Genomic DNA, 23,313 nt, shown 5'->3' with positions numbered 1-23,313 from the left:
ACGACACTTCGAAAACTGAACTTCGTATACGCGGCAAATCGTCAAAGCGTGTAAACAATATTTGATATTTCTCTGATAAAATTGTAGAATACAAACAATAATTATAATTAAACGCCGAACAATAACGAAGTGCATGCACGTAGCTTTAATTATATTCAAGCAAATAGACACGTACCCTCTCTACCTGATATTTTGGTTTGTCTCGTTGACAGTTACCTTGAAGATGTTTTTTATTCTTGCGTCTGTTGACGGATTTTTGTTAGTTGTTGGCTAACTTCGACGATAAGACGTATCGAACTTGCGCTAGAAATTAGAAGTCATGCATTACCGTAATTACAATGATAGGATAAGTCCGGCAGAATTTAACCGCACGATTTAAAGCCGCTAAACACGTTTTTTATGGATAGCGGCGACAATGCGAGGGAGTACTCGTATCTCGTTACGTTATACATATTTATATCACGCCAAGTACACGCGTGTATGATTCTGTGATTGCACTGATATGATTCCGCTCGTCAATGCACCAACCTTGTTTTCATAATAGATAACGTTATAACGAACTTTTTCCTGTCGACAGTGATGACCGGTTCGCGGCTTGGCAGAGGCCGTGGTGGCCGCCTGGCTTTGTACGGGGGCTGCGCAGTGGTGGTTGTCCTGACAATGATCGTGTATCGCAACACCATCTCGGAGATGACCAGGCTTCAAGAAATGCAAGTGCAATGCCTGCATCAGCAAGAATCTCTCGCTGCTCAACTACAAGGTAAGCTCAATACATACGTAGGACGTAAATAACTAAATGCTGTCGAAGATTGAAGTCGAAATCGAATTGTGTTAATATTTAAACTGCTAGAAGATATTGAATAACGATAAATACCCCAGGATTTTAAACTACTCCTATTCCAGAGTGGAGGATTTGTTGCGGGAAATAAGATCTTAATACGCAGATTTTAAATTTACAATGAATTACATATTCGTATTCCATTTTTATAAATTTGTTAATTGCGGATTACATTAAGCAATTAAACTCCTTCTGATTTAGCCACTCACACCTGGACTTATCGGTAACGTGATAATATACGATCTTTTCAGTAATATTTGAGTACAAAGTACGGCTGGAGAAGTCCTTGGCCGAGGAGAAGAGCTCGAACGCCGCGGTGAAGCAGGAGTTGCAGCAACGCGCGTCGCGGGAGAAGTCTCTGCGCGACAAGGACAGTATAGAGGCGATGCAGAGGTTTAATTCGCTTCAGCAGACCTACAGGCTCCTGCAGACGGAGCATCGGGACTTGCAGGAGGAGTGCAAGAAGCGCGAGAAGCAGGCGTTGGACGAGACCAATAGGCTAGAATCGACGCTGCAGGACTTACGCGCTCGCATCCGGCAGGCTCAGGAGGACAAATTTAAGGCTCTGGAGCACTTGAAAACCAAGTACCTGGAAACAGATGACGAGAAGACCAGGCTGCAAGAAAAGTACAACGAGCTGATGCAAAATAGGGACAATACCGGTAGTACCGTCGACCATCTTAGGAAGGAGATCTTCCAGCTCAGACGCGAATTGGAGAGCGCCAAGGTACGTCACTCGTTTCCTAAAAGCAACATAATTTAATATTAGCGTCAATTATAAAAATAAGGCACTTAATAGTTATATTTTATATATGGGATAAATTGCATCTTATTAGAAAACAAACATATGTATGCTTATTTGCCAAGCTAGTAGTGATTTATATTTTCTTTTAAGTATTCAAAATTGCAAGAGAAGAATCGAGACAGTTATATAAACACACGTGATTGTTCTTATATGGATTTCAGAAATTCTATGCTAGAAGTACATCTCCTAGTTCAGTTTTGGTGACTCCACGAGCGTCGGTGTCGCAATCGGCGTTACAGAAAGAAGATTCGCAACCGATTCCGGCGCCACAGCAGCAACAGCAACAGGTAAGTGCGCCGCAGCCACCATACGTGTCTCATGATCGTCGCGCAGTCGGAGGAGCGACTCCTTCGGTGGAAAAGACGTTAAACGACGATGCCAACGAGCCGGCCAACGATATTAGGTTCGTTCAGCAGAATGGCAACATCGTTCCAGCTGGCCCGGGCGAAGTGAAAGAGATCGGCGAGCAGCGCGAACCCTCGGCTAACGACTTACAGCAAAAGCAACAGAAAGACGTTGTCGAGCGTCCAAACGTTATGGACGATGAGAAGAATGGCCTTGAAGAAGAGCAAAGAAAACAGGTAATGTCGCCGCCGCTGAATCGAGACGACAACAGTTCGAATGATAACGCTTCGGCGGTGCCGGGTTCGCAAGCCGAGCAACCGTTGGCACAACCTGGCGTCGAGCGAGCGTCCACGGTAGCGTCTGGTCGATCAACCGGTGTCAAAGCTCATGTAGAGGCTGACGAACTGCAGAATCTGCAGGAAAGAGTAGATGGGATTCTCAATCGTGATGTACCCCATAGCGGAATTCGTTAAGCTTTGCATTTAACTCATTGTTACGTGTTTGTGGTCGGACTATTTTTAACTTGTCGGGAACGGTCGTATAATTTGAGTTAAATTCTTTGAGTTTTAATACGTGAGTTGCGTAAAAGATTTTTTGCGATGTCGCAATTATGTATAGAAATTATCTTTATTAATAAATTATGATTGTTGATGATAATTATTTTATTAATAAAGTAAACCACAAATTATCCAATTGTTATATTACTAATGAATGATTACTTCATTGTTTATTAATAAAATATTTTTTACGCAATTATGCACGGATTGGTAGGAAAGATCTAATTAGTTGTTTAAATCAAAGTTACTATTTTATTTTTTAAATAACAAAACATTGGTAACAAACAAATATTTATATTTTATGACTAATTGCTTTTTCTCTAACAGTTCTGTATGCTTTTGGGGTGAATATTAGTGTTATCGTCAAAATATAGAGTTAGAATAGTTTTCTCTTTTTTTGTATTCGTATCTTCTCGAAAAAAAATTTTTTTATTGTAATCTTTCTCTAGTATTGCTTTATATTACACGCAAAATTTGTGCTAAGCTTGAGAAAAAAATAATATATGTAGTATTATTTATGCGCATAGTTTTATATGCATGTAATGAAGCAAAATTACTTGTCGAGTTATCTCATTATTCTTTTTCTTTAAATATTTATTACTTATGGTTAAAATAATTTTTCTTGTAAATTATTACATATATAATTTTTGCAGTGTACAATAATTTGCAAGAAGAATCATTCTAACTAACAATGCGTAATAAAGAAACGAAAAAAGTTATCTATTTGCTTGATTACTATTCCATAATTTCTGAAAAATACGTTTGATGTATTGTTAACGAATGAAATCTGTAATTTTTCAGCGGTTTTAACTCCTTGAGTGCCACACCATTTTCAAGTAATCCTAAATACCAAAAGCAAAAGATTCTCGAAAATTAATGAAAGTTTATATAAGGGGCTGATGGTGTTGACGAATTTCAGGTCAAATTAAACAAAAAATTTGTCATAAACTTTTATGACAACTTTTGTCATAAAACTGTTTAAACATTTTTTTCAAGTATGACTTCAAAATTATGTTCAGCATACTCAAAAATTCCTAAATGTACCTTGTATTAGTCATTGGTTCATTGTAAAACTTGATATAACAAAATCTAATGAGAATATTCGATAATTTTTATTTTCTTGACAGCCATTTTTTCCGAAGCAACATTTTACAAATCGGACTCAAAAATCGATTCAGCGTACCCAAAAATCTAGTTACACTTTGCTTCAATGATAAAATCACACTTGTAATATAACAAAAATTTCATGAAGAGAAATGCATTTTCGTGGCACTGAACGCAAAGTCCAAATGACGAGAATTTTTGTCATCTGCAGTCAAGGGGTTAAATTGTTTTAGTCGCAAGTGATATTTAATATATAGTAATATTGCCTATTATTAACAACGTTTATATATTATTTATTACAATAGCAGACCGTTCCTATCGTTTATTATTTTATATATATATATATACAAAAAAAAATATATATATATATATATATATACGCTGACACAGAGTTCGCGTATTATTACATTATTATCAATGCGGAAGCTGTTAACATTATACATGCACTGATCAAATTCCGAATCGTATATGGAAGTTCTCGTAAAATTCTCTAACAGTAAATGTCATTATGCCTTAAAATATTTTTATTAGGTATTTTATTAAAAAATCTCCCCAAAAGTTACTCAAACAAAAATGTTGTCATAATCTTATAGACGTGTATTTAGACGTTCTATTGACTATTGTACTGTTTGCACAGTTTTATAGATATTTTTATCGTTACATAATCTAATAAATGTTGGGTGTTTAAAGAATACCTACTAGAAGAATATTTACAGAGATTTTATTAAATTAAATACATATATTAAATAAATATTATTCATTTAAATAAATTACTACTTAAAAAGATTCTATTCGTGTATATAATCTTTTCGACCGATCTCTTATCTTCTTTACCTCGCTCTTTCATTATTGGAAATAAAAAACCTGTTCATGTATACGTGTAATAAAATGGCTCGAGAGCCGTACTGAATGTGCCTGTAAATCTGTGTTCTACGATGCATTAATAAATTGTTATTACGTTTATTCGCTTGCATTTTTATTAGCAACCTCGTAACGACCTATGTAACTATTATCAGCTTCTGCATCGCGCTTTTACTGTATCGCCGCTAATTAATTTATGTTGTTCAAGACTATTGCCTTTAGCCGCGCTAAATAAATGCTTGAAAATTTGTCGAACTGTAAAAAAAGCTTGTTTTTATTTATATAGTGTAGCTTTTCTGCTCTTTGGATTGCTAAATAATATAACTTCCAACTGTAGTTAGCTCGATACATAGAATTGCTGTGTCGTGCACTGCATTTACAACTTTTTTTGTGGTTTATCATTATTAGACAAATTATTTATTTAATGCTAATTATTTATTTGATGTTAATAAACTTTTCACGCAACACTACAGTGTGGAGGATTTATATAGCGAGATTGTCAATGATTTATCGATGCATAATGTCAGGATGGAATGGAAGATGAAAAATATCGTAGTTTCGTAATTTCTAGCGTATTTCGAGAAATGACAATTGCCGCTATAACCGGTTCTACCGTAACATTATATAATCGCAAAGATTGAATAAGTAAGACGTCACAACATCAACGGTTTCCGCCTGCGCCCGTCGAACAACTGCATTGTACCGTGTGTAATGGTGTAAACAATTTTTTTCAGAGCGTGGCGAGTTCACGAAAAGCGGAGAATACCACTGTAGCGAGCAACGCCAATCTGGTATCGCCGTCTGTCGTCGACAAGCCCGCGCCGCTACCAGCCAGACCGCTGTCGAAAGTCAAGGTGCCGGTCGGCGTATTGCCAATACCGGAAATGATCGAGCAGAACGACGACGCGGATAAGGAGAAGCGCGAGGAAGAGATCCGAAAGCGGGAGGACGCGGCGGCGGTTCACAATTTGCAGCCACCGCCGCCGAAACTCGCCCCGGCGAACGCGGCGGATGACAAAGAGGAGAAGGAACCGATAGTCGAACCTGGCAATCTGGACCCACCGTTTGTTGCAAATCCTCCCGCGCGACACGTTGGCGAGCAGGTCGAGAGGAGAGCGAAAGACGCTTGGTTGAGGGTGGGACCTGGGGTACAGGAGGTCGGCGAAGAACTCAATCGAGTTCCTGGGTGAGCTCCGGTATTTTTATCGCGATTGAATAATGTGTAAATAAACAGCATGCTTATTATTAGTACGCATAAAATATTTAGATTACATAACTTCATTATATATAAGTGATTTTTTATCTTTTAAAATTTTCCTCTCTAAGCTATTCAATTACAATGAATGTATCATATTATATCCTTTGGTTTTAGATTGGATGACGGGCAAGCTAATGGTGGTGACGATCAGTACGACGGCGATTACGACAAGGAGCAGCAAAAGAACGATATTCATCTGGCGGAGGGCGAGGACGAGGGGGAAGGTAACTTGAGAACGATCGAATCAATCCGACAACGCAATTGATGTCGCGATCGCAAAATTATTCTCGAATCTGAATTTCAGACGAAGGCGACGATGTTTGAATATCCGCATAAGTTGAAGCGAGGAAAGAGCGGGAATAAAATCAGCGTCGTCGTTCAAATGTTTTTTAACGGGACGCGCTGACTGAGCGGTACAAGAAGGAAGTCGGCTGAAAAATAGTCAAACGACCTGACCCGATCTGACCTGACCTGACCGATATTCACGATCGTTCGGGTTTAATCAGCGAAGAATACTTATTGTGTATTATAATCTGTACGAATCATTCGATGTGTGACGTCTCACGAGGAACTAGCAGGGATTCGATTCATCTTTACCTTTCGTACGAAAACTCTTGTACAAGATTTTAATCTAAGTATCGATATATGATTGTATATACACGGTACAAATATCGTCAAGCGCATCTAAGCGTTCGACGAAGACTTAGGCGCGGTTCTGGGTAATTTCAGAAGGTTCAGAATAAACTAGTGTGACGCATTTCGAAGAAGAAGAAAAAAGATAGACTGTATTTTTCTAGATTAAGATCTACCGTGCACGAGTCGAGTGACTTAATCGCGTTTATTATTTGAGACACTCGCGTGACTTTGTTACAAATGTGTTAATTTAGATTTGGATTGCACCAGCAGAATTAACTTTATAACGTAGTAACGCGTACGAGGTAAAAATACCTCGGAAACCATTTAGTATTCACACATTAAGATTAATTTGCGTTACAATAATAAAAATATGTTATCGTGAATTATGAAGGGGTGCTAATCTCGAATTACTTCTTTTAATATCGATTAAATAATAATTTATGAGTTACGTATGAAAACTTAAATGTGATTTACGTGTGATAACATCAGCGTTTATGTTATTTGTATAAATGTAAAATGTATAAATGCAAAAAGAGAGTAATTTAAGTAATTACATAAAATTATCTGGCCATGTTAAAGAAATTTTACTTATAAATGACTTAGTACATCACGACACATCGTAACAGAGTTTTTATATAGTATAAAGTTACTCCTACTGTTGCAATCTAAACCTTTTGTAGTACCATTATCACGGCGACAATGGCACATCAACAACCGATTTTATCAGCTTCGTTAAAACAATTTACATTAGTTGAATTATTTTAATCTTGTATATCCATTTATCGATGTCTGCTGTCGCTATCGATCGCAAATTATGCCCATCTGTTTTAAGTGAAATTAAAAATAGACATATTGTCGAATTGGTATATAAACATATCATTATATATACGGTAGATGTTTATATACCGACAAATCGATGTATTGTCAAGTTAACATTTGCTGCAATCGTCGTAATAACAGCGATCGATAGAAGAATATTTACATTTTATTTATTTTGTTCTTGCCGAAAATCTGAAGAGTTTTGACTTAACTGATCAAATTAAGCGTTGAAAACTTAACCGCGAAAGAATTATTATATTAGTTAAAGAGGCCATGATGAGCGTAGTATGTTTTGTTATAGTTCTATATTTTTAGTTATACATTATATATATACATATATACATACACATATACAGAGAGACGATAAATGTACATAACGTTCTTTTCGTAATAAAAACGTCTGAAAAACAGACTTCTCCATCTTTTTAGAGAATTTCCCGCAAATCAATAACTTCCCAGCAAACCTGCTGCTTTTAGAAATAAATTAAGATTCGCTTCGAGCAATATAATAATAATGGGTTATCAGCTGAATCGATAACTCAAGATTGAATTATTAATGATTTGAACATAGTCACGTACATTTCCGATGTCGACGAAACGTGCGCGTTTACTTTTTCATGGTCCGAGTCGAAATCAGCTTTTGGTTAGAAACGCGAAGGTATTATTACTTCTGGATCGAATAAGCGTTATTTCGTCGTCTGTTGGCGATTGCTGATGAAAACCTCTTTTTTGAAGTTTTTTTGAAAATACTTTGCGAAAAATGCGTGAATCAAAATGATCTTAATTTTGAAAATTAATAAGTATAAATACGCATAAAAATAAAATTTAGATGCACAGAGTGTGTCTCTTTTAATATACTCAGTTTGAAGTCGATTTTTCCTTGTTAGCGAAAAGTATTAAGATTCCAATAATTGTTAGATTATAAAGAATTAAGAAAAGAATATTTTTCGTGAATTAAACCCTAGAGGATTACATGGAAATAACAAGATTACATTCTTCAGCTATTTTTAGAAGTTTATTTTAATAATTTAATTCTGATTTAATCTCAAATATACAGTATTAAAAATTGGAGAGGGCAGCGATAAATGGTCTCGATAAATCTCTTTTAACGCTTTCACTAAATTGGAAAAATCGATCTCAGATTGATAAAAGAATAATAACGCTAAAAAAATAATGAACGAGGAGTAAAACATTTTGTACAAAAAAAAATTTAGTTACTCGATGACGTTTTATCATTTGAAAAGAATCTTTTTACGTACGTATTTATCTCAGAGCATAGCATAAATATATCATGTTAAATGTCATTTGCTGGTTATTTATGACTCGCATACGTATTACATAAGCAACAGCATCTTACAACTCTGTCGGTTCTCAGAATTGATCTACATATATATCAATAATGTACAAGACTTTTTTCTTTTGCCTGCTATGTGAAAAACCATCGTTTTTGCAGTTGGAACAATTCCCGTAAAAATGTAATCAAATCTATCAGAGATCTTTATTATTTTGAGTCTTTATTAAATACATTATTTTATAGAGATTCTACTTCTCGTAATCGAAGAACGATAAATATAATCGAAAACTTCAATTTATAGTTTGTTTTAATTTTAGGTATTATATACTCTGATTAATATTTCTAACGAGTACATACCATAATTTCTTATCTAGCTTTCCTGATAAATTTTTTTCGGTTTTTCTCTCTAGGAAACATATTTATTTCTAAAATAGTTCGTGACATCTTTTCTCTCATTTGATGAAGTTACAGAACAATGTCCGCAATTTATAAATAAATGCAAACAAGCATTGTATTCTTCATTCCTTCCACTTTGTTATGCAATATTAAAAGCATGAAAATACTCTGTCGCTGCACTTTTCATCGCCCCGCTTCTTGTATCCGTATTCGTATAACATCTAGAAAAATTGTTCATGTGTGTTGAAAGTACTTTCAACACATAGTTTCCACGTTTCTCGCTCGGAATATAAGAGAAACAGTTTATTTATTTAGTAATCTTTTGCCCGGGTTATCGTCGCGGACCTTGTTCTCGGTGAACCGTGCCTCAGACAAGTTCTTGCAGCGGAATCGAGAACGCAAACACCACACTCTAGATTTGTGCGTGCACGATCATCATTTTAATCTTTTTTAACTCGATAATTTCCCCTGGCTATCAAATGTTCTGCAGTAGTTTCGCTCGCCTAGCGCTCTCGCGTTGTTGCCCAACGAATCCAATGAATACCTAAGAGAAGTTTGCATTAACGTTTCAATTATTTCGTAACCGTCTGATTGAAAAATTATCTGGTACTTTTGGGATTTGGTTTTATTTGAAAATTATATATCTCTCATAAAAATGTCTAGTTTCTGATAATTACAAATTTACGAAAAAAAAATTATGTTATAATAAATATTATCGGATATACATTATAAATAAAATTTTGTACATTTTACGATTTTAAATTTAAATACATCAAATTAAGAAAACGAAAACATTTCTTTTTTTCCACTTAAATTGTTTTATCATAAGGAAGAAAGATATTTAATATCAAAGTAAAAGAACCATGCATTTGATGTCAAATTATAATACATTTGCGCTTTATTATTCGCGAGAGGATTGAATTGCAATGAATTACAACGAGGAGAGAATTACAATGTAATTAATAGGATATATCGAAGACTTTCGATCGCGGAGGATTATTTCGACAAGATTCGCCACACGAGTAGCATTGCTGTGGTTTTGGAGACGTCGCAGGTAGTCACGTTGCAGTGCTTAGACGAGATGCTCACGTCAGCGTGTCTACGAATGTGCTAAGTGGTTGTTTTCAATTATCCTCTTATGAGTCTTCTCATAGATTAGAAGAGCTCACGTACCAGCGACCTTCGTGCAAGGTTGCATGACCGCATTGAGTCACCATTACGTGTTAAAAAAATAGGCAAATTGAGAGCAATTTGACGGGAATTAATTTATTTCATAAAATTATGAATTATACGTAAGACATTCGAAATTTGGAGGTTCATAAAAACGAGGCGTAAAACATGCATGCGCTAAAATGAATAGGCGAGATACGGCCAAATTAGGAAGAAATGCAACGTGAATGTAATTGATGTAATCATTAACATCACATAATTTAATAAAAATGTAATATAATTACATTGCTTATTATTATAACCATAATATGAGAAGTGTAACTGTTATAACGTCGCTCCCCCCGAATTTAAAGATTAGGAATTTACGTAACTTCATCGAATGAATTTGCGTCGATATTTCATGATTCACCGACTTTCCGCAAGAATGATTTTGTATCGCGGAATACATTTGTAACGTGTGATTTTAGCCGACCGCACAGGTTTTATTTTAACCGAGTTGCGTTAATATTATTTGCAAATCGGAGAATGCTCGTCGATGTAAATGCGCGAATTTTATGCACAAAGTGTCTCGGAATAAAACCGGGAAACCACCGCGAATCATTTATGTATGCTTCGACGATCGATCCTTTAAAGCCTTCTGTATAAGGGATGAAGCCTCGTCCTCAAAATTCAATACTTCTCGGAGGGCAAAGGTATATAAGGTAAATATCTGTTGCTCCCTTTTTGTCGAATATATCAGAATTTAATGAAAATTTCCATACATTTATTCATAAGTTCTATACGAGAAATGCGGCAAAGAAAAGCGGAGTATCAGATGTCACGTTCCCGAAAACAGCCACGTTGATAAATCCTGCGCTAATTTCCTGGCTATCGTTTGATTTACGAGAAATACGCGATAATTACTAACAACACAGATAATGTCGATATAGCTCCGTTCGTTTACTCGTCGGCTCGTCTCTCTTAGCGATACTGTTTCACTCGGCAACCTTCGACCTTGGAGGCTTGGTGTGTGCGTGAGTTTCGACCGTTCATCTGAATTCTCGTGGAGCACACCTCGCTGTTGAAGATACACGGCATATTGTATACAAGGTGATCCACGCACACACAAAAGCCAGACTCTTGAAAAATGTTCGTGATTCGTGAAAATTTTGGGAAATTTTTTTCCAAGGACTAAAAGAAACTTCGCAACTTTTTCATTCTTGCTTCTATCGTTCGATTGTTAATTGCCAGAATTACTCTCGAAATGTATTAGAAACTCTAGATCGTTTTTTTGGGGAAAAATCAGAATTTTCTTAAATGTGTCGAAATTCTAAAAATAATATTAAAAGTTTTAAAAATGGATGTGGACGTCCTTCATAATTTCTAAAGAAATCCACTGCACGTGGACCACCTTGTATATACATATATGTACTAATACAACGACGAAACTCGCTTATGAACGATCACGGGACTGACGTAATATCGCCTAGGCCCCACTACTCAAACCGAAGATCGGATCGAGGTTTCAAAGTCCCTGACAAGCGGCAAGCGCGCGCCAGTGTGCTCCTTTCGTTACTGAAGGCAAGACGTGAGTAGAGAATATTTGGAATAATTAAATATAAAATACAGAAAAAAAGCATATTAAAATTTTTAAAAACACGATCTAGTATCAAATAAACGCGCGAAATGTTACGAAACGATTATTACGTCAAAGATTAAAAATAGAAAGACTGCTAAATCATCGTTTGAAGAGATAAAATAAAGTAATGAAGAATTAAACATATAAAAAAGAATAAGAAAAATTCTTCGATATGTCAATCGTATTATTGTTCAAAAATCGTTCAATTTTCTGTATTATTTCTTTGTTAAACTATAATTGTGATCATATAATATAGTGCCACTTTTAGGTAATAAATTATTTCGGCTCGCTTTCGTTTCGAAAAAATTGCACGGGTGAAGTGTTATCACATATTACTATCGTGCCGATGTAAACCAATGTCGATTTAGTATTCGTTCGATCGATTGGATTAATTACGGAATATTAACGATTCTAGACAGCGAGGATGAAGACATTACTTTTCACCGTTTTCGCGGTGCTGTGTATCCAGGCGGTTTTCGGTGTAGATCCTAACGAGCACAACAAAGTGGTTTGTTATTGGAACAGTACCGCTTACGAGAGGCAAGGTGAGGCCAGTTATATTACTCATACTTTTGCGACGTATGGAGTCTATTTCAAGAATATTCATGATCCTGTGGATTAGATTAAAGAAAAACGATTTCCTCGACAATTGCTTCTTGGAAATTAGAAGTTATCGAGCGTGTGAAATCTCTTTATATAAGAAATTTGGTGTATAACGTTTTCTAATTTTATTATACGAGAATAATAAAAAATAAAACGCGTATTATTCTCTTTTAAATAACGTAATTAAATATAACTTTTTATCATCGATTCACAAAAGTTAATTGTTTAAAGGGAATCGTTTGAGGAAAGATAATTGATTTGCCCTTTTTCAAATTTTAGGTGGCACAATAGCAAAAGTTAAATATAATTTTCATGAATTCGGGTTTTATTAAAATTGTAATTGATGTGCACATATCATCGTTAAATATTATCATTGTTATTTTATATACCTAACTTTAAAAAATTAAAATAATTATAGGAAAACTACGTTAAAATCCTTTTTCGATCATTTCTATATAATATTTCCTGTTATTAAAATATCTAAAAAACCAGCAACATCAAAACTTCTCTCCGGCTTGTATTTATTGAAGAGTTCGCCGGCACTTGTGTTTGTGCTGCGATAGACATGAAAGTCAAACATATCGCGAACAGCAGTGTAAATCTAACATAGACATTTCATGTGGCAATTCAAAATTGGAAGTCGATATAATGTCTTAAATTAAAAATGCGATTCTAAATTCTCTAAATGTGATTTTGTTTACGTTTTTAACCTTTAATTTTTCAGTTAAATTATTTATTGATATATTTATATTTATAAAACTTTTTTCGTTTTCGAAGGTCCAGCAAAGTTCCAAATTGAGGATGTCAGACCCGCTTTATCTCTTTGTACTCACCTTATTTACGGATACGCTCACATAAATTCCGACTTTGAGATTGTTCCCGGCTCGCCGAGCTTAGATACCGGATCGGGTTATTCCTATTATAGACTCGCCACGCAGCTGAAACGACAGTTTCCCGATCTGAAGATTTACCTGAGCGTCGGAGGAAACTCCGATCCTTACGACGAGGAGCATAAGTACCTCGTGTTGGTGAGTAACAATATATCAGTATTACGATCTTATTGTTTCGCGTGACAATTTTCCATATTTAATGAAAAAGTGTTGAAACAAAATCTTTTACATCTGACAATAAGCGATCTGAAGATTCAGGAACAAAATAAAATTAAAAATTGCCATAATCGGCAAGCGATTAAATAAAGAATTAAGCAGAATGATGGAAATTTTTGGGATCGATAGACCGAGACTGCGGAAGGCAGAACGAGGTTTATCAATTCCGTCAATCGGCTGCTGAACGACTACGATTTCGACGGAATCGATCTGGCGTGGCAGTTCCCACCGGTCAAGCCCAAGAAGCAGCGCAGCACTCTTGGATCCATCTGGCATGGTCTCAAGAAGAAACTCGGCTACGGGAAATTCAAGGACGACAAGGAGCAGGAACACCGCGACGGTTTCACAATCTTGGTGCGCGACCTCAAGTCGCAACTCAGACCGAGATTCAAGGCTCTGACCATCACGGTGTTGCCTCACGTTAACTCTACCGGTTAGTATCTTACGCGGGCAAAATCAGTAATCGTATATTAACAATAATTGTTTATAGTCATAATGTTACTACAATTGTATGTAAATTGTTTTTTTTAATAAATGTTTAATATGCAATTATACATTTTTTTTTAGTCTACTACGACGCCAGATTGTTGGCGCCCAACATCGAAGCCGTGCATCTTTTCGCTTTCGATCAGAAAACACCAGAACGCAGCGCGAAGGAGGCCGACTTCCCAGCGCCAATTTACGCCAGTTACGGACGCGTGGCGGAAGACAATGTCGACGTTGCGACACGGTAAAGCCTGCTTCTTTCCGCGTTCCTATGCATTATTTTTCCGTATCGTCAACAAAATGTAGTTTAACATATATAACGTGATCAATTTATGGCAGTTACGGACGCGAGGGAGATGACAATATTGATGCTGTGGCAAGGTAAACATACCTTTTCCCCCCTCAACGCACTTATTATTTTAAAACGCAGCAAATTTACTCCGCTTAACGAATTTACCACGCAATCCTATTTTTTTAACTTCATTGATTTTTCTATGTTGAATTTTCATATTGAATTCTACTTTCTCCCACGCTTAATTCATTATTCGTAAGTTTATAAATTACGATGCATAATTCATCTCTTTTATCGGATCGATTATACTGCTTAATATTTGTTCATTAACATTTATAAATATTCCAGAAGCTAAACAATTATGTCAAACAATTATGTCACATTTACGTTTATGTAAATGTTTCTTTTTATACTGGGTGCCTCGGTACGCTCCCTTTGTCTCGTTAAAAGCGAGGACTTTTCGCACAACGCACACAACGCTTTTTACAGCCCGATAAGAATAACATCGGAATAACAAGAGCAAAAACCCCGCAGGTACTGGTTGGAGAACGGAACTCCCGGCAGCAAGATCGTCGTCGGCATTCCCACGTACGCTCGCACGTGGAAACTGACGTCCGACAGCCAGATTTCCGGCGTGCCGCCGATCGTGACCGACGGTCCGGGCGCACCCGGGCCCAACACCAACGAGCCGGGGCTGCTGTCCTACGCCGAGATGTGCTCCAGGCTGACCGAGCACGCGGCGGGACGGCTGCGACGTGTCGGCGACCCGTCCAAGAAGTACGGCAGCTACGCCTATCAGGCTTACAACGGTGAGACCGGTGCCGAGGGGATCTGGGCGGGCTACGAGGATCCGGACACCGCCGGCAACAAGGCCACGTTCGTCAAGTCCAAGGGTCTCGGCGGCGTGGCGATCGTCGATCTGTCGCTGGACGATTTCCGGGGCGTTTGCACCGGCGACAAGTACCCGATCGTCAGGGGAGCTAAGTACAAGCTGTAAAGACGGAGCGGAGAATTCGATCTCGGACGGTAATCGGAATCGAAATCTCGGAAGTCCATAACGATACCCGACCGAAGGAAGCTTTCGGATGCCTGACCGCGATTCGTGAATACGGTGGTCGTGTTTATATATGTATTGCCCGACGTGCGAGAGTTATCGAGACTTTTAACGAGAGAATTTTTAATGAGAGAATTTTAATGAGGATCGTTACGCTGGCGCTTCGGGTGTATTGTACGTGAGGATAATAAAAAACATATCGCTGCTTTATTATTCAAGTAGTTTGATCTTAATCCCCCCATTATTTTCGAGGGACGAGCTCGTCTCATAAAGAACAGGAGCATCAAAAATTATATTTCATAAGAATTCAGTTGTTACCTGCGCGTTAAAAATAATATTTCCTGTAAAATAAAAACAACTTTTTACATTATCACCTGATTTGTACAAGATAAGTTGCTGTTGATTTGATTTAACTTGTATGTTCTCCGAGAGATAAGAAGTGACGAAGACGCTGATCCTGGAAAAGGACAAAGGATAGAAAAATGAGAGAAACTGGAAGCCGCACGGCGAGAGAAAAAAAACATTCATGTATGATACATATATTTTTTTATATAGATAATATATTTTTTTCGTGCAGTCTATTTTTTCGGCCAAACGATACATTTGCACGGGTGTATAACAAAGGTTCTCCTGCAACTATAGACTCGTTAACATATCCAACATCGAGGATTACGTCAAACCGGACACAGTTAATAATCCGCAGCCATTCTCACGACGGTTCGAGTCCAAACCTCCTCTCTCCTATCTCGGCACAGTGAATCCAAAACGAGGGAAAAAAAAGACACGCACACAGTGAGTCGCTGGTAAATCTGATCAGATTATCGAGCGATTTGTTCGGCTCGCCGCGCGATACGTACGCGATCGCGCGTCTCGATCGTTCGTGCTTGAACGCCGTGCGATGATGGATCGTAATCCCGTAATCGTAAAACTTGTAATACGTATATATCTTTACAAAATACTGGGAGTGGTAGCCTTGTAAACAGCTTTACGTCTCTACGCTATACGTTGATAATTCGATAGACGTTACAGTTACGTTAACGAAGGAAGGGCACTCGTGACAATACATTACAATATATAACATACAACGAAACGATACTCGCCTAATCCCGCTCTCTATATCTCTATAGGTCTACGATTATCTCGCCTTCGATTCGCAAGTCCACGCGTGTTAAAACCCACGACGGAGTCCCCCGTTAATGCACTTTAGACGCGCGCGTCTTAACCCGTTAAATGCCACCCGCTGTCCAGCGGACCCCAGACCCTTTACAATGATATATTTTCAAATGTTCCCGCCAAAAATGGAGTTCATGCTCCCTTTGATGATAGTTGAGTGATTGACCTACCAGTGTGTACACTTAGCAGTACTCAGTTTACTTAATTTTTTATACTATGTTGAAATTGAAATTTTAATAATATAAGCATTTTATTCTCTAGACCTTGAACAACATTGAAAAAATTTTTCATAACTAAAGATAAAAAAATCAATGAGTAAGGAGACATTTTTCATGCTGGGGTCTTTTAGACCCCTCATGTCATTTACGAGATTCTTGAGAGGTGTGGCATTTAAGGATTAAACGTGGCGCAGGATTCGACGTTGTTTCTTTGCGTACGCTTACGAATGCAAATTAACGACAGAAATGAATTGAAATATGAGTGTTGAAAAAACACAGTTGGCTGCCTTGGCGATTGCAAAATTTATAAGATCCGATCAAGATTTGCACCGTACTCACTTTTATCGCTATTAATCATACGACTTTAGCGCGCAGTCATCTCACGCGAACCGACTCTTCTCCCTCGTGACGTTCCCGTTCGCGGACAGGAAAAGGGTTCGCTCTTTATCTATTTATTTATATGCAATGTGGGTTGCCTACGACACGACGAGGGGGAGTGCGTATCTCGAATCATCGCGTCACACGAATTACGTCAAATCACACACCTTGTTTGTTATGTTACTTAATACTGGAACGTTCATTCAAATGCTTAGGTTTTATAATAGGCTTTAATGCTGCCGCGACGCAATTATGGCACTTGGATTACGACATTGTACATCCGTTGTTTGTATATAGATACTTGCTGCTCTCTTTTTCTGGACGATCGCTGTTAACGAGACAACACGAAGAGCTAAGCGAACGTAGGAGGTATATCACGAAATCTTATTCATTCCCACAAATGTAAACCGTTATTTATAAGTATATCATTAATTCGTAATTATTTTAATAACGTAATGATATCATCTGAAGTTAAAGGTAAAGCGAACGGCTCATTATACATGTCAAGTTACGAAATTAATAATAATTAGTAACGCCAGCTTTAAAGAGAAAACACAATAAGTTAAAATATTTCAAATTTAAAACTAAGCATAAATTTTTCTATTGGAATTTCATTTTCTCGAAACTACTATTTTCTACATCGTACGCGTGATATACTTCTTTCATCCGCTCGCTCCATCAATCGCGAACAAGCGGATTCGCAAACGCCGCCGTGAATAATTTTCGCGCCCGACATGATATACCGTCGGTATATGTTCCTCGATATAAAAAATAATTCGGAGTGGTGCTGTCGCGCAAGAGGAGCTCGCGATTTAGCGTCCGCGATGATCCCAGGCAGTTTAGTGGAATGAAATTGGTTTTTTTGTTACTTTCTCTCTTTCTTCCTCGCGCTTCCTCGCTAATTTTTTGGTTCGCTTTAGCGTGGATGCAGGTACGAGTGATTAATTAACTCCGCGCGATCGTATATATACTTGCCACGGAGATAAATAAGTGGATTTCGACTTTTGAACCAAGCGACGACGCTACATTCCTCACACTACAACACGATAATAATGGATAAAGGTTCGTTGCTAAGCTTTTTCATTTTTGGGAGGGTCGCGACACTGACCACTTCGTCCTATAAAAGTAAAAATGTCCGATCAAAGCAATCAAGAGCTATTGGATTTCGAGGTGCCGGAGTAGCGGATCGGATACGCGGCTAGGAGGAGGTAATCTCTATCTCTTAAACTGAGAAAAGGGCTGGGGAGGAACAAAATGGAAACGGTTCTGTATCTAAGTGCTTTGCGCGTTATCGAGGCCGCGATGGTTATCGAAAAATGACGCTTCGGAAACGACCGTCGCGTAACGGTGACATTTTTCTCGTTATTAACTACTCGTCCCTAATGGCACTGAAAACGGCGCCATTGAAACAAATTGCAAAATTATTACAAAAATAAGGAAACAAAAATGAATCCATATTTCTAGATCCCTTTCGATTAGCGACATCTAGTACAAGTGTTATTACAAAAGTGACTTATTGCCCAAGACATAAAAATAAAATCGAAACAACACGAGTACAAATAAAACTTTCAGACAATTTTCGTACGTAAGTGATTAAAGAAACGAAGATAAATGCACGCGGGAGATTTTCCGTCGCGCTGCGACTTCTCGTTTCTCTCCCCGCGTTCTAACTCTGAAGCAGAGAATTTAAATAAAAAAAATAAAACTTACCGAAAATTATTGAGTAAACGAAAGCAGACTCGAAGCTTCGATCTTCGCGGCTCCGCTCCATTCGGCCGCGAATAACGCCCGAAAGCGGGATTCCAGATACGAGCGTATATCAGAGAGTCCTACGGTGTCTCCTACGCTTTTTTTATTTCTTTCCTTTCTTTTTTTTTCTCTCTCCCCCTTCTCTTTTTCTCCCTTACCCTAATCTCTACATGACGGAACATCGTTTGACGTTGTACCTATTATCTTGGTCCACATTGTTAATGCTGAGTACTTTGAGGAGCCTCTCGGTATCCTTGAAGCTGTGCCTGGCGCGCTGCTGCTGCTTCATCAGCATCATCGTCGCCGTCGCCGTCGCCGCCGTCTTTTTCTTCTTCTTTTTCTTCTTCTTGCGCTTGGTCTGCGGCAGCGTCAGCTCCAGCATCTGCTCGAGCCGCAGGCGAATAGGCCAACCGGCGCTACCGTCCTCGGCGTCCCGATGATAGGTGTAGCTCGACGTGTTAGGCTCTTGGTGATCCCGACGCTCCCACCACCACGGATTCTTGCACGAGCTCGTCTGCCGATCGCGCTGCGGATCCTGATGATAATCGTCCTCCTCGGCCATCGGCCGCCTCGGCTGCACGAAGGAGTCGTGGACGCGAACCGGTCGTGCCAACGAGGACCTCTTCTTGGCCGGTGTCAGGTGCGCGGACTGATGCCTCGCCAGGGATTTGCTCAGGCTGTTTCTCGCGCTTCGAAATCGCCGGAGTTCGTCAGGAGACGTCGGCGCCTCCTCGTCGAGATACAGTTCCGCGCCCGAAGCGGGCAAACGATAATTGCCGCGGATCCGATGACCGACGGGCACGGCCCCCACGTCATTCTTGCCGTTATTGTTGTTGCTGTAGTTATTGTTGTTGTTCCCGCCGGGGTTGTTGTTGTCCACGTGACGACACTGCTCGGCGCACTGCAGACAATCGTAATATTTCTCGGCGACGTGACGACGCGCCGAGAAACGATCGCGCATATCGGCGCAACGGCGACGCTCGTTGCTAGCGATCGCGCTACCGCCGCGCACGATCTGGTGACGATAAGGCTGCTGTCACACCTCCTGCAGGTACTTGAGGGGACAGAGGATCTCCTTGTAGATAACGTCTCCCTCCTTGCCCGTGTGATCAGCGGAACGCACATCCGCGGCGCATCTCACCATCGCCACCCCGTCCACCTCTTCGCCCACTTGGATCACGATCTACGTACATTGTGTAACGGAACGAAAGGATTGAGTCGCGGATTACGTTAAGGATTTGGAAACAACGAGATATTTAATAGATATAAAAGAAGATTCCCATTGAAATTACATATACCGGAATTTTTTAAATAAAAAGCAAATTTACGGAATAAATCTGATACAATTTTTATAGAGATTGTGGATAACGTTAAGAATTAAAAAAAACAAGAGTTTCTATAAATATAGACTAAACAGATTTTTTTGTTTAAAATGATACGTTTTTTACTATTACTATCTATTATTGATACGTCCTTAGTGATTTAAGAGATTGAAATAGAAATTTTATGTAGATTTTTGTATAAGTTAATTTTTAGGCTTAATTATTGAGATATTTAAAGATTAATGAATCTTAAAAAAAATCTTACAGCTCATTGATTAAAAATAATCAATGTAAATAATAAACAACGTAATGCAAATAAATATGTAACATGTCCAACTAATTTCTTAATTAAAATTTTTCTTCTAAAATTATCCAACTAATATCTTGACTAAAATTATCCTTCTTGCTTTTTTAAATACAACAAAATTTTAACAAATATTAATGCGAGTAAAAGACAATACAAACTGAACCATTGAAATTGGCAATCAAGTTATCTTTTTATCTGAATACAGTCGACGCTCCTTATTCGCGAGAGTTACCCGACAGGAACTATCGCGAATACGAAATCCACGGAATGGTTAAATGTATGGTAGTATATGGGATACACGTTAAAAAAAATTATATTGAAGAAAAAATTCAAGAGAACACTATTAATTTTATTTAAAATAATAAAATATGAAATATTATATGTATAATGAACGTATTTAATATATAATTTTAATTAATTTCAGTTGTTAACTGGTTTAAAAAGTTTAGTTATTTTGATCTGCTTTGCATGCTGCAGCTTTTTAAAATGATTCATGTAATCAACCATTATTATGTCTCCTCTATTGTCCTTTTAAAACTAAAATTTCTTTCCTTTAGATGGATCGTTGTCTACAAAAAAATCTACAAAAATAGTGGAAAAGCTTATATTAATTCCTGTGCCCAGTGTCTTTTATGTGTGGCATTATTTTTTTTTCTCTTAATTTGCTCATCTTTATTTTTTTATAATTCTTTACAAAATACGACACGAACTCAATGTGTAGCGTAGTATACATGCTGAATGCAAAGATTGAATCCCGTCTCTTTGACTCATTAAACAAGTGCTTCTGCAAGCCTTTAATTGCCTTTGAAACAAAACACACTCCGTGAAAAAGCGAGATAGCGCTGTTCTATATACTGTCCATGACATCTCGCATTCTTGTTCTTTAAATGCGCAATTTTTTGTAGCATTCTGAGTATTTTTTAAATAAATAATGACTGCTTGAGAAATCCTAAAAGAACATTTAAAAAATTCCTTCTTTACTAATTTGAACTCTTTTGACTCTTTGAACTCTTTTTATCCCTAAGCCCTTTTTATCCTTTTTACCTTTTTTGACCAAGCAAAAGTACACGCAGAGAAGGCCCTTTACAAATATGCAAAGCCGCGCGTTTTCAGTTTCGAACTTCATAAGGGAGAGTACACGAATCGAAAAGTCGCTTTGAATATATGCAAAAGTTGCGCGCCACTTAAGGGTTAAAGCGGCAATGATCAAAGTACAATCGCGAATAAAGAATCGCGTGGTCACGTATGAATATTGCATGCATCCGCGAATGAATAAATCAGCGAATAAGGAACCGTCGACTGTACTTCGCGGATCGTTTTGAGGAGTTTCTAACATCCACATGCAAAACACATACAAATACCTGATCTCGTAGGAGGGTTTGATCAGCCAGCTGCAAGTTGCGCGTTACCTGAAGAGTCCTCTGACCGGATTCGACCCGCATAACGTATGCACTTGGGAAATAACCGGCACGGCCACCGAGACACTTGCCTTTCCACCAGTCCTTCTCCGATTTGTCGATCACCGTGATCTTGTAACCGGCCCTGTAATCACGAGGCACGCATATGTATATAAATCAACATTCTATGTAAATCGGATAAATAAAACGGTAACGAACGTTAACTTGCACACGTTATAAACATAGCTAGCCGCACTCATTTTCGAGTTCTTAATTCGCCACACTCTAGTCCGTGAGACACTGCTCGACTCGTCGCATTGCCATTTTCATTCTAATTAAAATTTGCAAGCTTGCACTGTAGAAATTAGAAATACAGACCTTGAATAAGAATGTTATTTTTATAATAATATCAGGTCAAGGAAATGATTTGAGTTTGAACTAACCTTGTTATAAGGAAAAGATTGCAACTAGAAAACCGAAAAACGTTTAGCGGTTTTATTCAATGTATCTTCACGATGTTGATAATTATTGCTTCATCGCTCTTCACGTTTCAAGTTTCAAGGTATAGGTACAGCGTCACTATGAAGTTAGTCGCGTACGCGTCACGTTCCCGTTTCGAACTGACTCGCCTCGCCGCAGCGTACTTATATAGGCCTAGTTTACACCGATCTCTTGATACGCGTATCAAATAGTATATTTGAACTGATCAGCCAATAATCAGACTTATTTACTAGTTATTTACTATTTAATACGCGTATCAAGTGATCGATGTAAACTAGGTCATAATACAATATATACGATATTCGGGACACAATCGCGACGCTCGCTATGATAACGGATAACCGTCGAAAAGTAAACAATCGCCGTGCCGTGTTGTTAAAGCCATTGCACACAAAAGCTGCATTCCGATATTTACTGTCAGCAACTACTGTCAGTAGTGTCAGTACTGGTCAGTACTGAAAATCTATATCGTGACGTAAACTATAGAAACATATAGACTTCCAGTACTGACAGTGAATATCGGAATGCACCTAAAATTGCATAGGCTGGATAAGCATAGCATAAAGCCGGTTCTACAATACGTCATGCAAACGATGGCAACTGCTAGTTAAAAAGTGTTAATTAATTCTGATCATTGCCGATTGCCAGTTATTGTCGCCAAAAAAGTTAAAAGTTCGCCAACTCTCTTTTGACAACCGCAATTGACAAGTGCGACGTGGAAATAACACTTTTCAACTAGCAGTTGCTATCGTTTGCAACATATTGTAGAACCGGCTTAAGACCGCTGGACCAATGAGCATCTTATGTAAATTAGTATGGCGATTTTATACTGTGGATGCTCATTGGTTTAGCGGTTTTATGCTACGCTTATGCAGCTATGCATTTTGTGTGCGATGGCCTTTAGGCTTTTTAGGGCCTTGGCACATAGAAAAACTTAAGCAGTAAAACGTTAGCAGTAAGAAAATCAACAGTTTGGATTTGCTGCCGCTTACGTTAATGCCTTAAGTTTTTGAGACTGTGATTGGC

At 38.1% G+C, this 23,313-nt stretch overlaps 4 protein-coding genes across 8 annotated transcripts; 2 read left to right on the top strand and 2 right to left on the bottom strand.

Annotated features, from left to right (window-relative positions):
• Positions 1-577: 577 nt before the first annotated feature.
• LOC112468219 (Golgi integral membrane protein 4-like) lies at positions 578-7,635 on the top strand. 3 transcript variants are annotated; one of them, XM_025037309.1, is made up of 7 exons: positions 578-760; positions 1,090-1,565; positions 1,805-1,930; positions 2,060-2,224; positions 5,245-5,696; positions 5,883-5,992; positions 6,073-7,635. In XM_025037309.1, exons 1-7 carry the CDS (start codon positions 580-582, stop codon positions 6,090-6,092), a joined length of 1,530 nt encoding a protein of 509 aa, XP_024893077.1. In that variant the 5' UTR covers positions 578-579; the 3' UTR covers positions 6,093-7,635. The 3 variants fall into 3 exon arrangements, with proteins under 3 accessions (XP_024893077.1, XP_024893078.1, XP_024893076.1); XM_025037310.1 differs by lacking the exon at positions 2,060-2,224; XM_025037308.1 differs by having other exon boundaries at positions 1,805-2,224.
• Positions 7,636-10,716: 3,081 nt separating this feature from the next.
• Positions 10,717-15,455, top strand: LOC112468217 (chitinase-like protein Idgf4). Of its 3 annotated transcripts, XM_025037305.1 has the most exons (8): positions 10,717-10,784; positions 11,553-11,643; positions 12,117-12,246; positions 13,082-13,332; positions 13,540-13,843; positions 13,978-14,140; positions 14,236-14,277; positions 14,723-15,455. In XM_025037305.1, the coding sequence occupies exons 1-8, from the start codon at positions 10,732-10,734 to the stop codon at positions 15,183-15,185; spliced, it is 1,497 nt and encodes a 498-aa protein (XP_024893073.1). In that variant the 5' UTR covers positions 10,717-10,731; the 3' UTR covers positions 15,186-15,455. The 3 variants fall into 3 exon arrangements, with proteins under 3 accessions (XP_024893073.1, XP_024893074.1, XP_024893075.1); XM_025037306.1 differs by lacking the exon at positions 14,236-14,277; XM_025037307.1 differs by lacking the exon at positions 10,717-10,784 and having other exon boundaries at positions 11,562-11,650.
• Positions 15,456-16,736: 1,281 nt separating this feature from the next.
• Positions 16,737-19,737, bottom strand: LOC112468220. Its single transcript, XM_025037312.1, has one exon. The coding sequence runs from the start codon at positions 19,719-19,721 to the stop codon at positions 18,927-18,929; it is 795 nt and encodes a 264-aa protein (XP_024893080.1). The 5' UTR covers positions 19,722-19,737; the 3' UTR covers positions 16,737-18,926.
• Positions 19,738-19,771: 34 nt separating this feature from the next.
• On the bottom strand, positions 19,772-22,258 carry LOC112468224 (SH3 and cysteine-rich domain-containing protein 3-like; the record flags this gene model as incomplete). Its single annotated transcript, XM_025037323.1, has 3 exons — positions 19,772-19,943; positions 21,751-21,931; positions 22,230-22,258. Coding segments are annotated over 3 exons (357 nt in total), but the record flags the coding sequence as incomplete, so codon positions are not given.
• Between the last annotated feature and the right edge of the window lie 1,055 nt (positions 22,259-23,313).

The sequence above is a fragment of the Temnothorax curvispinosus genome, unplaced genomic scaffold (genome assembly GCF_003070985.1).
Source record: "Temnothorax curvispinosus isolate PA1 unplaced genomic scaffold, ASM307098v1 QBEX01018231.1, whole genome shotgun sequence".
In the NCBI taxonomy this organism is placed as follows: Eukaryota; Metazoa; Arthropoda; class Insecta; order Hymenoptera; family Formicidae; genus Temnothorax; species Temnothorax curvispinosus.
Note: the sequence above shows the minus strand (reverse complement) of the source record. Positions and strands in the feature narration are given on the sequence as shown.